The sequence below is a fragment of the Rutidosis leptorrhynchoides genome, chromosome 4 (assembly GCF_046630445.1).
Source record: "Rutidosis leptorrhynchoides isolate AG116_Rl617_1_P2 chromosome 4, CSIRO_AGI_Rlap_v1, whole genome shotgun sequence".
In the NCBI taxonomy this organism is placed as follows: Eukaryota; Viridiplantae; Streptophyta; class Magnoliopsida; order Asterales; family Asteraceae; genus Rutidosis; species Rutidosis leptorrhynchoides.
In genome coordinates this window covers 572,690,592-572,704,895 of record NC_092336.1, presented here as the reverse complement: position 1 = coordinate 572,704,895, position 14,304 = coordinate 572,690,592, and the positions used below count along the sequence as shown (strand labels likewise).

The window sequence follows — 14,304 nt, the reverse complement described above, 5'->3', positions numbered from 1 at the left end:
TTAGTAGTGGGCGGATAGAAATAATAAAGTGAAACCCTGACAGGAATAGTGCGCAATTTACAAGCTAGACTTGTTATACAAGCAGCATCAACAGTACCGTCAGCATCACCAGCACGTCAGTACTATCAGCATCGTCAGCACTAGCAGCACCTATAACATCACGATTTCCACCAGTTCCATAATCACCAACATCATCACAAATCAACAACGCATATATTGTATCAACGAGTTATGAAGTATTAACTCATTTCCTCTGAAGAAATTATATGTATATTTTATATATATATGTGAAATTTGAAATCAAAATAAATCTTTTCGTACTAAGCTATTACATGTGAATCATAACTGGTAGGTACTACTCGGTTAGTTCATGTTACTAATATGCTATACATTCTTCGTTAATGACTTAACAATCGTTAACTATAATCTCTGCTTCGACTTAATAGATTCCATTTCATAATAAATCAAGTGTATTATTCAAATACATGATTGATTTTAACACTTTCATTTTCGATGTACTTGAAACTTTCTAGAAAATATCATTCGTACCTTGCGAAGTTAGCAAGAGTTCCATAAGCACCAACATGATTCACTGAGGAAATATCAATAAAACTGAATAACGAAGTATTGATTACATTAGTAAAATACTCCACGAAGATTATGAAATCTTTAATGTTTTAGAGATTATTCATTTCTAATCCAGCCGAAAATTAAATGAGCTTAATATGATATTAACTCATTAAATCTGTATTACATCTGAAGAAAATATACATACATATATTTTCATAAAGATTGTAATGAAAATTCTTTTGTACAAAATATTACTTGTGAAATCTTTAACGGGTAGGTAATACCCGAAAAATATTTAAGTTCGCAATTAATATGTTACACTGTACATTCTTCAACTTTGATTCAAAAAAAAAAAAAATTATTAACAATACTCACAACGATATACAATCGTTTTCATACAAATTCAATTACATATTCTGATATTGACGGATCAGAATCCAAGTCATAACTCTGAACCAGTAACATCATTCTTAGATCTCTACATCTTTCAAAGTTATACTTTGACTTCAAAACTGTGCAAGATCTTTTAGCGTTGTTATTACCAAAAATAATCTTACAATTCTTTTCAAAATATCCAGTTTTATCACACTTCCAACCAGTCAACTTCGACTTTTCAGATTAGCCTTAATGTAATCTGGACATACACGTATTTGTTACTGGGGAACCTTTCATGTTCCACCACATTAGCAGTAAATTTACCAACAACTTCATTAATCCTTGACCTTCCTAAAAATCATTATACTCATTGAAACCCTATCATGTACTCATCCACATCTTGTAACGGTAATTGCCATACCAACTACCGGGAATTAGCAATCAGTATTTCGAATTTCGCAGCAATTACTGCTCAAGTGCCATTACTGCTCAAGTGCTCAAACATTATTATTACTTTACTCCTATATACTAAAACCCATCGGCTTTTTGGTCGTTTCAGTTTTACCGCATCGTCGTTTTGGGTTTGCGTTCACAACGACTCCTCGGGTTTACACTTTTTCATGAGTAGAAAGTGTAAATATATAATTTTATTAAAATAAAAATAAAAACCTAATTCCACCAGAATTTATAACGGGCCCTATCTTCTCGCTCGGTGCGAGTTAAATTTCTCGGAGCTCACCGTTCAACTCGAAAATATCTCGCGAACACAACGTGACTAATTATACGCGAAACGGACATCGTTAAAAAACACTAAATAACGGGCCCTATATTCTCGCTCGGTGCGAGTTAAATTTTTTCGAGACCACCATTCAACTCGAAATAATTTTACGAACACAATGCGACTAACTATACGCGAAACGGAAGTCGTTAAAAAAACACTAAATATTTTGGGCTATATTTCATACATATACATATGCGTCCAACAAGCAACCCAACCTACTAGATATATTAGGTACCAAACAACGTATATTCAAATTCGACCGCGCGTTGAATACAACCGCAGCAACGCGCGGTCGAATTTTTTTCTAGTTTAGAGCAAAAGGACTACTTCAGGTTGTTCTAATATTATTTCACTCGAAAAACTGAGAGTAACTATGTTCGTTCATTGTAATGTATCAAACGAAAACAAGGAAGATGACCGACAATTATGATGTATTGCAAAAGTCGTTAGAGTACTTGTAATCAAAATTAGTGTTTTCATTACCTTTTACCTTGGTGTTTTCGAATTGATGTTCCTGGTAAACATTGTGTACATCAAGAACAAAAAAAAAAAAAAAAAACAAAACTGTAGCCATCAAGCAAAACTTCTGTAAACATAGAGGATAACTTTGTAATAACCATTTACTTGCTATCAACAAATATATAATCATATGAAATACAATTCAAACATTATTTTATACAGTCAGGACCTATTATCACTTGAACTAAATTAAAGAGAACCGATCCACTTATATAGCACACAATCATAGCTTAATCCCCACTGTAAGGACCCTAGACTTCAATATTGCTGATCTTAACCTTATGTAGAAGAATTTATAGATGGAAGTGGCTTCATGTAACAGTTACATACATATGCTCCCTTCATATAGCAACCTCTCTTGTATTTGAATTTTAAGAACCTGATGGACATAATGATACACAATATGTGAGTAAAAATTATGAATTCTCTAACATAGACATAAACTCGCATAGGAATATTTCAGTGACAGAAGAACCACAAACTAATTTATACTTGGCTCAAAAGATGAAAATTGAGGTTTTTGGGAGAAATTAAACCCATATACGTAAAAGTACAGTTAAGCCTTAAGTTTATTCGAAAACGTAAAACATGTCATATAGGGGGAAATGTGCCGAATGGGTTTAAGATTTGCTGCACCTATATACTCATAATCAAATGTTTAAAACCTTTTCGTCAAAATACATAAATTAGCTAATTATGAAATAAAAACATGGAGTTGTCAGTATAGGAAACTAGGCCATCCCAGGTACTTTGTTTTGTCCAAATTCCAAAAAGAACAAATTTGATCCGAATCTTTTTCTTAGTGAACTACTTTTCTTCATAATAGCCTATATTTGGTACCTCGCACTGCAAGTGTTCATTCTGCCACTAGGTGGCAAAATAAACAGGTTGGGTAATGGGTTAAAATGGGTTCACGTCAAAGTGTGTTATTCTACCCTTCGGGCTGGGTTGCAGTACCCGTAAACACTTTCACTCCACTTGGCATTTCATAATGTACGATTCAAAAGGTTGATAGTAGTAAAAATACACTTTGTACGATTTTTTACACTTTCAACCATTTAACACATTCCTTTTTGTATCTAATGTGTTTTACGTGACTCCTTCAGATATACAAAACCAAGTCTACATACACATTTATAAATAAATGAGTAGGAATTACCACCTCTACACATAAGTCCCTGGCCAGTAAAAAGATGAAACACCAATGTGATTTTTTAATTGTGTCTCTTTGAGTAATGAGATTGTAACATTCATATATAACCGTTATCTCCAAATAAAAATAGAGTCAACAATAAATACATACCGTAGTTTTGCTTCACCTTAGTGAACCTATGAATGGCTTTCAAAATCAAACCGTATTTCTTGTACTTGAGTGGTCCCATGTGTCTGCAATATAAAAATGTCAACTTTCATCAACATGGTAGACTAACAAAGTAAAAGTTACCATAGTTTTACCAAGAGATAAAAAGTAGGCTTACACAATCTCTGTGTAACGAATACGCCATGCTGGAAAACCAAGGTGGCACCTTGCGGGCCCATAAATTAGTATAAGATCGGGATCTGGCTCTACGGCACCTAATAGTAAATCATAGCAAGACACAAGATATCATTTATACTCTCATTATATGAACAAAAGTATCGAATGGGAAGAAATCATTAACAAAACAACAAACCTAGGGTTTTTAATGCCTCGGTCAAGTGTGTTTCAGTAAAGAACGGTTTTTCTGAATCTCCATTTACATAATACTTTTCAAAGAGTAGGTTAGCTGCTTTAGCAACTGCTTCTTTACCATCAGTGATCGAAACAAACTCAAAATCCATCCGCTTTTTTCTGACAAGGGGAGCTGTTTTTGAATTCTCCTGCATGAATTGGAAAAAACAAAAACAATAAATAGTAATTACATTGAAAAAATTATACAGCAGTAGGATATATGGCATGTATGCGTTGTAAAACAATACGGGTTGGGTAACAAAAAAAATAGTAGTTCAGTTTATCAGTGCCAGTCAGGTGATATCAAATTTTCACCATCTTTACATCTTTAAATTTTTATAATTATTACTGAGTTTGAATAAAGTAGAAAACAATTAGTAGTTCAATAAATAATTGTCAATAAAATGCTTAAATTTTGACTCGATAAAGGGAGTATGAGGTATCAGTTAATATTTAACTTTTCTTTTCTTCTTTTTTCTTTCTTTTTCTTTTTTATTTTATTTTTATTTTTTGTAAACTGATAATGTAACGATCGATATTTATGCATAATAATGTAGCAAGAAATATATCATAGAGCACAATACATCAGATATCTCTGCATAGCCAAATCTCTCCATCAAGACTTTCTTTGACTTCTTTAACACTCCTACATTTGAAAGACAAAAAAATAATAATCAACCAACAAAATATTCATCAACCTTCAATAGACGTGAATAGTATTAACAAAGGTAAAACATGTGTATGTTTACCATCACGATCATATAAGCAGACTTTTTTCACACCAATAGCTGAAAGCCACTCCAAAAGCTCAACAACTTTTGACATGTTACGGGCTTCATCACTATCCACAACAATTCCAAGATACTTGACCCGCTTTAAATTAAGATCATCGTACGTATTCACAAATCCATTTGTTATAAGGTAGCTTTCAATTGCACGCAGCATCTCCCGGATAAAGTATAAGACACTTCGAATAAAATGTACAAGATGCCACAGCAAAAGAAGCACAATTGTGCCACTCTGCACACGCAAACGAAATCCAAATCAGAATCTACCAAATTATTTAAAAAAAAATAGATACGTATATTTATATTTATATAAATATAAAAAGTACTAGCTTATAAAATTTTTGAAAAAATTCTTTGAATAAAGAGCATTTCTACTTCGATAAACTGAAAATCATAATACCTGTGAGATCCTACGGAAATCCCTTGTTGAATCGTTTATCATATCCATTCTCTGTAGGCAAGGAATTAATTAATTCAAGAATATATACATAACGAGCTGCCAAACTTGCAAATTATAACTACCCGCCCATTAAATCACTAACATTTATCTATCAAACAGAACTATGAATCCAGGAAATTTGAAACCAAATATACTTTCTATATCACATTAAATATAAAAGACTATTTAGAATTGATAGAAAAAATTAGATATATCATCATATATATAAGCCAACACTACCCAAGTGTAGTAAATGATATGCAAAATCTAAAAATAAGGTATTTAATAGGGGTGTTCATCGCCTCATCGGTTCGGTTTTCGTTTTTTTTTTTTTTTGTTTGTTAAAACCGAACTGAAAAAACCGAAATCGAATTCGGATAATCGGATTCGGTTCGGTTCAGTTTCCGGTTATAATCGAATATTATGAAAAAACTGACAAGGATGGTAGTTTAATTGTGGCATTACTGATGTCTTTATTTATATCCTAAAAAGATGAAGTACTATTAAATTATCAAGAATTCGATTATTTATTAATATTTATTAATTGAAGTAAACGTCATAATTAATTAAGCTGTAAATATTAATAAATTATCGAATAAATCAATAGCACATTAGAACTCATTGCACCGTAATAGCACCCATAAATTCCCAATTTCTTAGCATGAAATTCCAAAATTCGGATTTAAATAAAGTCAACAACTAATCAACTATACACTGATCATTACTGATAGCTTAGAGGTAACTAGACGAAGAACAACAACAAAAAAAGTTTAATAAAAAACCCTAAAAGTAATATAATAGTAACAATAATAAAGGTAATAATGGAAAATTAATATAAACGATGATAAATAGATACATACCGAATTTGTTATATTGAATTGTACACCAATTGACTGATAAATTGAAGGAGTCAAGTATATTATATAAGGAGAGCAATGCGCAATTTGAAATTGTGAGAGTGAAAGCTTGAATTTTGTTAGCCAACGGTTAACAGTGAGAGTTAGATTGCGTACAAATACAAAAGGATCGCATCTGCAAATCTAATTACGTTGGTCCCGAGAGAAATATATATATGGTGACACGTGTTAATTGTGGTTTCAGTAATTTACACAACTAGTCCATTTACTCGTGCTTTGTGTTCAAAGTTAGACATCTTGATTTCTCTCATCGATTTAAATTTAATTTAATTTTAATTATTAATTATATTATATTGTATTATATTATATTATTATATATACATACATATACATACATAGTATCGTTCCGTTCCATATTAATTCGGGTTATCTCGAATTAACAGTCCATTTTCGAATATAGATAAGAATAATTTGTTAAAGTTCTTTTATATCTTTACGTTATTCAAGTAAGACAGAAAATGTAGGTAAAAAGTAAAATATAAAATTGGAAAGCAAACAAAAAATAAACATGACAATCACTTTTTTTAAAACTGTGTATTTTTAAATCTGTAGGTTATTAAAATGAGACACAGTAAGTAATAGCAATAGTAATATTATCCATATCATTCTAGTTCACATATAAAAAAAATAGATTGTGATTATAAATGAGTTGAATCATATTTAGCAATCCAATCTCAACTATGAAATAATAAATTGAAAAATATAAAAAAGTTTAAACCTGACCTTGAGATTTGAGATCATAAGAGATCGACGCGATTAGATTTCGGTTTTATATAATAGCTCGACTTTAATATAATACGATACGGAATTCAAACCAACATTTAGTATGGACTCAGTGGGATGGGATTTTCTCGTAAGTTCTGACTCGCTAGTTAGCCGATGAGTCCACTTATATTGTCGGACATTTGACTGCTACCTATACACATTTTATTAACTTGTTGATCTCCTGATCATATATAGTTGAATAAACGTTTTCTTTCATTTAAACTCAAAGGTGTTGGTTATAGGTTTTGGTTAGAAGAAGATAATCATGCTTCCACATTACAAGGATAACTGACGTAGATGCTTCCTCGACGACAACTTCGAGATCCTCATCTTTATGCCATTGACATTATCTCTCAAGAGACAAAACTTGCATCCTCATCGAACATAGTCAAGACACGATAATCATTATCTTCACAGACAATCATAACTCTTAACATAATTATAATACTCCACCATAAAGAGTATCACACTTAGAATATCACATTCCAAGCATTTCACCTCGGCACATGTTGTATAACCAGCTGAACTTTTATGGTGCAACTTCCCTGTTTGGCTTTCCCGGAAGTTCCATCAGCTACAACATCTATTTCCACCACACAACCTGCATCAACGCCAAACCAATGTCCATTTGCAATTGTGAATTGCTAACGAACATCCCTTTCCATGAGGGCGCGAACACACCATGAGGATGACATGACTTTAGAGGAATTCGTCATTCTCCGTAATAACGAAGACATCATTAGCGCCTTTGGAGCCATTTGCCGAATTAGCTCCACGTGGATAATTAACCCTTACATGTCCAGTCTTTCCGTACTTTCAGCATTCCAGATTCTTCCCGGAGTTTCTCTTCCGCCTATCCGAACACAACAGTACCGTCTTATCTGATGACGAGACCACGTTACCTTCCAGTCTTTTGACCTCGGATAAAAGCTTGCTAGTAACGTCTTCAAAATTCAGAGTTTCTTTCCCATACATCAAAGTAGGTTTCATGTGCTCATAGGACGATGATAAAGATAATCTCAATCTCGAAGCTTTATCTTCATCATCCACTTTAACTCCAATAGCTTTCAATTCCGAAACAATACCATTAAGAATACTCATATGATCTGAAATCTTTGAACCCCCATCCATACGCAAAGTGTGAAATTGTTCTTTAAGACACAACCGATTTGAAATGCCCTTCCCTGGTACAACTGCTCCAACTTATCCCAAAGTTCCTTAGCCATTGATAACCTGTGCACATTTGCAAGCACATTCTTTGCAAGACACAAACGAATCGCACTTGCTACCTTCAAATCCATATCATCCCATTCTTCTTCATCGAACTTACTGCTATAATCACTGCCAGGAACAAGGGTAGGTTTACCCTTCAAAGCCTTGTGTAAACCGGACTGAATCAACACATCCTTGACTTGAACCTGCCACAAGCCAAAATTGATCCTCATTGGACTGAACTTCGACATCGTATCCGTATCTTATGAACAACACTTTCTCTGATTTTGCTCATGTTTTAATTGGCCGACATATGTAGTGGAGAGGCAGGATCCGTTAAGTTAGAAAATCCAGCAACTAATTCCACTACAAAATACTTGACACCACTTACTCCGAATCAGAAAAAAATATTGTCTAACAAGATACCCTATACGTTCAATAGAAGTAGTTTCTGATGTGAAAACTCAGACAAAGCCGCGACCACATAGCATACTCCGACTCTTATACTGAGACCCTCCGCCAAACCTGACGCTCTGATACAAGTTGTTGGGAATTAGTGAGGGCGTAATTTCCAACAACTAAAGGGTGATACCCTTTCACTTTGAATCGGCTATATGTTACGTGACATAGTAAGATACCCTTTGGTCTTAAAAAGCATCTTACATAAACCATCTATTGGTAATTTATTATTATCTGATTTAATCAAGAGGAAAACACTTTTTTGAAGAGAAGTAAAAAAATTTCTTTTTTTTTTATTTTTTTTCAGGCATCAAGATCACATGAAAATATGAAGATTTAAAAAAGACACTTCGTGATGAATATTATTATTTTGGCGGAAAAACACTCGGAGAAATAAATGATAACATTCGGTGCAATGAATATTTTGCTTCTGAGTTTGTTTTTAGGGTTTAAAAGTTAAGGTTAGAAATTAGGGGTTAAAAATTAGGGTTTAACTATTAAGGTTTAGAAATTAGGGTTTTGGGTTTAGAAATTAGGGTTTAGGGTTTAGAAATAAGGGTTTAGTCCGTAAACCCAAAACCCAAAACCCTAAGCCCTAAATCCTAAACTCTAAACCCTAAACTCTAAATCGGGCTAGATCTTGAAAAAAACTTCACATATGATTGAAAAAAAACGCTCGAAGAATAACATTCAGGAATAACATTACGCATGCTGCATGTTATCAGTTTTTTCTTCGAGCATTTTCCCGCCAAAATAATAACATTTATCACAAAGTGTCTTTTTTAAATGTTCATATTTTCGTGTGTTCTTAATGTTGGAAAAATTTTATGAAAAAAAACGAAAAAATAAAAAAATAAATTTTACTTCCCATTCCCACAAAAAAGTGCTTCCCTCTTGATTATTGAAATGTCTCGTTCTTATTGATTAAAAACGTTCCATATTAATTGATTTCGTTGCGAGGTTTTGACCTCTATATGAGACGTTTTTCAAAGACTGCATTCATTTTTAAAACAAACCATAACCTTTATTTCATAAATAAAGGTTTAAAAAGCTTTACGTAGATTATCAAATAATGATAATCTAAGATATCCTGTTTACACACGACCATTACATAATGGTTTACAATACAAATATGTTACATCGAAATCAGTTTCTTGAATGCAGTTTTTACACAATATCATACAAATATGGACTCCAAATCTTGTCCTTATTTTAGTATGCAACAGCGGAAGCTCTTAATATTCACCTAAGAATAAACATGCTTTAAACGTCAACAAAAATGTTGGTGAGTTATAGGTTTAACCTATATATATCAAATCGTAACAATAGACCACAAGATTTCATATTTCAATACACATCCCATACATAGAGATAAAAATCATTCATATGGTGAACACCTGGTAACCGACATTAACAAGATGCATATATAAGAATATCCCCATCATTCCGGGACACCCTTCGGATATGATATAAATTTCGAAGTACTAAAGCATCCGGTACTTTGGATGGGGTTTGTTAGGCCCAATAGATCTATCTTTAGGATTCGCGTCAATTAGGGTGTCTGTTCCCTAATTCTTAGATTACCAGACTTAATAAAAAGGGGCATATTCGATTTCAATAATTCAACCATAGAATGTAGTTTCACGTACTTGTGTCTATTTTGTAAATCATTTATAAAACCTGCATGTATTCTCATCCCAAAAATATTAGATTTTAAAAGTGGGACTATAACTCACTTTCACAGATTTTTACTTCGTCGGGAAGTAAGACTTGGCCACTGGTTGATTCACGAACCTATAACAATATATACATATATATCAAAGTATGTTCAAAATATATTTACAACACTTTTAATATATTTTGATGTTTTAAGTTTATTAAGTCAGCTGTCCTCGTTAGTAACCTACAACTAGTTGTCCACAGTTAGATGTACAGAAATAAATCGATAAATATTATCTTGAATCAATCCACAACCCAGTGTATACGTATCTCAGTATTGATCACAACTCAAACTATATATATTTTGGAATCAACCTCAACCCTGTATAGCTAACTCCAACATTCACATATAGAGTGTCTATGGTTGTTCCGAAATATATATAGATGTGTCGACATGATAGGTCGAAACATTGTATACGTGTCTATGGTATCTCAAGATTACATAATATATAATACAAGTTGATTAAGTTATGGTTGGAATAGATTTGTTACCAATTTTCACGTAGCTAAAATGAGAAAAATTATCCAATCTTGTTTTACCCATAACTTCTTCATTTTAAATCCGTTTTGAGTGAATCAAATTGCTATGGTTTCATATTGAACTCTATTTTATGAATCTAAACAGAAAAGTATAGGTTTATAGTCGGAAAAATAAGTTACAAGTCGTTTTTGTAAAGGTAGTCATTTCAGTCGAAAGAACGACGTCTAGATGACCATTTTAGAAAACATACTTCCACTTTGAGTTTAACCATAATTTTTGGATATAGTTTCATGTTCATAATAAAAATCATTTTCTCTGAATAACAACTTTTAAATCAAAGTTTATCATAGTTTTTAATTAACTAACCCAAAACAGTCCGCGGTGTTACTACGACGGCGTAAATCCGGTTTTACGGTGTTTTTCGTGTTTCCAGGTTTTAAATCATTAAGTTAGCATATCATATAGATATAGAACATGTGTTTAGTTGATTTTAAAAGTCAAGTTAGAAGGATTAACTTTTGTTTGCGAACAAGTTTAGAATTAACTAAACTATGTTCTAGTGATTACAAGTTTAAACCTTCGAATAAGATAGCTTTATATGTATGAATCGAATGATGTTATGAACATCATTACTACCTTAAGTTCCTTGGATAAACCTACTGGAAAAGAGAAAAATGGATCTAGCTTCAATGGATCCTTGGATGGCTCGAAGTTCTTGAAGCAGAATCATGACACGAAAACAAGTTCAAGTAAGATCATCACTTGAAATAAGATTGTTATAGTTATAGAAATTGAACCAAAGTTTGAATATGATTATTACCTTGTATTAGAATGATAACCTACTGTAAGAAACAAAGATTTTTTGAGGTTGGATGATCACCTTACAAGATTGGAAGTGAGCTAGCAAACTTGAAAGTATTCTTGATTTTATGAAACTAGAACTTTTGGAATTTATGAAGAACACTTAGAACTTGAAGATAGAACTTGAGAGAGATCAATTAGATGAAGAAAATTGAAGAATGAAAGTGTTTGTAGGTGTTTTTGGTCGTTGGTGTATGGATTAGATATAAAGGATATGTAATTTTGTTTTCATGTAAATAAGTCATGAATGATTACTCATATTTTTGTAATTTTATGAGATATTTCATGCTAGTTGCCAAATGATGGTTCCCACATGTGTTAGGTGACTCACATGGGCTGCTAAGAGCTGATCATTGGAGTGTATATACCAATAGTACATACATCTAAAAGCTGTGTATTGTACGAGTACGAATACGGGTGCATACGAGTAGAATTGTTGATGAAACTGAACGAGGATGTAATTGTAAGCATTTTTGTTAAGTAGAAGTATTTTGATAAGTGTATTGAAGTCTTTCAAAAGTGTATAAATACATATTAAAACACTACATGTATATACATTTTAACTGAGTCGTTAAGTCATCGTTAGTCGTTACATGTAAGTGTTGTTTTGAAACCTTTAGGTTAACGATCTTGTTAAATGTTGTTAACCCAATGTTTATAATATCAAATGAGATTTTAAATTATTATATTATCATGATATTATCATGTATGAATATCTCTTAATATGATATATATACATTAAATGTCTTTACAACGATAATCGTTACATATATGTCTCGTTTAAAAATCATTAAGTTAGTAGTCTTGTTTTTACATATGTAGTTCATTGTTAATATACTTAATGATATGTTTACTTATCATAGTATCATGTTAACTATATATATATCCATATATATGTCATCATATAGTTTTTACAAGTTTTAACGTTCGTGAATCACCGGTCAACTTGGGTGGTCAATTGTCTATATGAAACATATTTCAATTAATCAAGTCTTAACAAGTTTGATTTCTTAACATGTTGGAAACATTTAATCATGTAAATATCAATCTCAATTAATATATATTGTGACGATCGCTCCAAATCCATTTGGACGAATACATCATTCATTGATTTCATTGCGAGGTATTTGACCTCTATATGATACGTTTTATAAACATTGCATTCTTTTGAAAAGGCACACCATAAATGAATATTAAATCAAAGGTTTTCGACATCTGATCATTTCTACATATAAACAATCACCTTATATAATAGTTTACAACAGTACTTCCGTTGACAATGCAGTCTAAATAAGGTACATGGTGATGAATTGGTGAATGCAACGTTTTCTTGAAAAATATGCCATGTAAGATTCCATGCACATAGCTTGTCTATCATATAAGCAAACAGCGGAAGACTTCTAGGGAACCTGAGAATAAACATGCTAACAAGTGTCAACACAAAGGTTGGTGAGTTCATAGTTTTAGTGTTTCGCATAATCTGCATATAAAAGTGGATAACAAGATTTCAGTTGTTTCATCCAGAAACGTTTATCAAAATATTCTATTAAATTGAGCACCCTGGTAACTAAACTTAACGTATATATAATTTGTACCCTTTGTATAGTCATCTTAATAATACACGCAAACCAACGTGTACGCTTCTCAAATAGCATACGTCCGTTAAAAGGCTAGTGCTCTAGCTCGGACGGGGATATCAAGCCCTAATGATCCATATACTACTACTCGCGCCCACCAGTTCTTATAACCGGCAGTTACTAGTTACCAAAGCTAAGGGATTTTCGGTTCAAACTCGGTGTAGAATTTAGTATGTACTTGTATCCATTGCGTTTAAAATAAAGTGCATGTATTCTCAGCCCAAAAATATAGATTGCAAAAGCAATTAAAAAGGGAGCAAATGAAACTCACTCAAATCAGTTTTAGTTTTTGTATTCATTTTATAAAACAGCGCATGTATTCTCAGCCCAAAAATATGTATAAAAAGGGATCAATGAACTCACGCATATAAATATTGTATATCGGTTAATAAAGCATTTGCATGTATTCTCAGCCCAAAAATGTAGAGAGTAAAAGGGATCTTATGAAACTCACTATTTAATATTGATATACAATATTGTAGAAAAGCACGTAGACGCATCGGAGATGATAAACACGAGGTTTGATTCACAAAAATACCCTCAAACATTATCCATAATTTCCTTGGCAATAACCCATATTTTCCTTAGCTCTAGCTCGCTTGGAAACACGTTTTGAAAATTACTTGGACAGCACTCCGTCGTAATATTTTATGTACATTATTATTTTTGTATCGCAAAAATAATAACATTAATAATAAAAATAATAAGATTAATAATAATCTTATTAATAATAATAATAATAATAATAATAATAATAATAATAAATAATATTACGGAGTATATCTATATTTGTGTATGTGTGTGATTATCTCGAGCCAAAAACTGCAATTTATAGAACCTGGCCTGAAATCTGGAGTCATGCGACTCGCATGGAAATGGCCTTCTGGCCATGCGACTCGCATGAGGACCAGGGACAGCTCACATTGTTTTGGCTCCTAGCTTGTCGACATAATATAAAATAAATATAAATATATAAATAATTAATATAATTATTTATATATTATATTTTATTCTTGTGCATAGTAGACTTGTAATTTTTGTTCCGATAAGTCGTACGTCATCACTCGACT

General features: G+C 32.2%; 1 protein-coding gene across 1 annotated transcript; it reads right to left on the bottom strand.

The window, feature by feature from the left end:
• Window positions 1-2,308: 2,308 nt before the first annotated feature.
• LOC139842801 (uncharacterized) lies at window positions 2,309-5,192 on the bottom strand. The gene is made up of 7 exons (XM_071832906.1): window positions 5,145-5,192; window positions 4,706-4,976; window positions 4,541-4,602; window positions 3,919-4,105; window positions 3,724-3,820; window positions 3,549-3,631; window positions 2,309-2,624 (listed from the first exon to the last, which is right to left on the bottom strand). The coding sequence occupies exons 1-7, from the start codon at window positions 5,190-5,192 to the stop codon at window positions 2,617-2,619; spliced, it is 756 nt and encodes a 251-aa protein (XP_071689007.1). The 3' UTR covers window positions 2,309-2,616.
• Window positions 5,193-14,304: the final 9,112 nt, after the last annotated feature.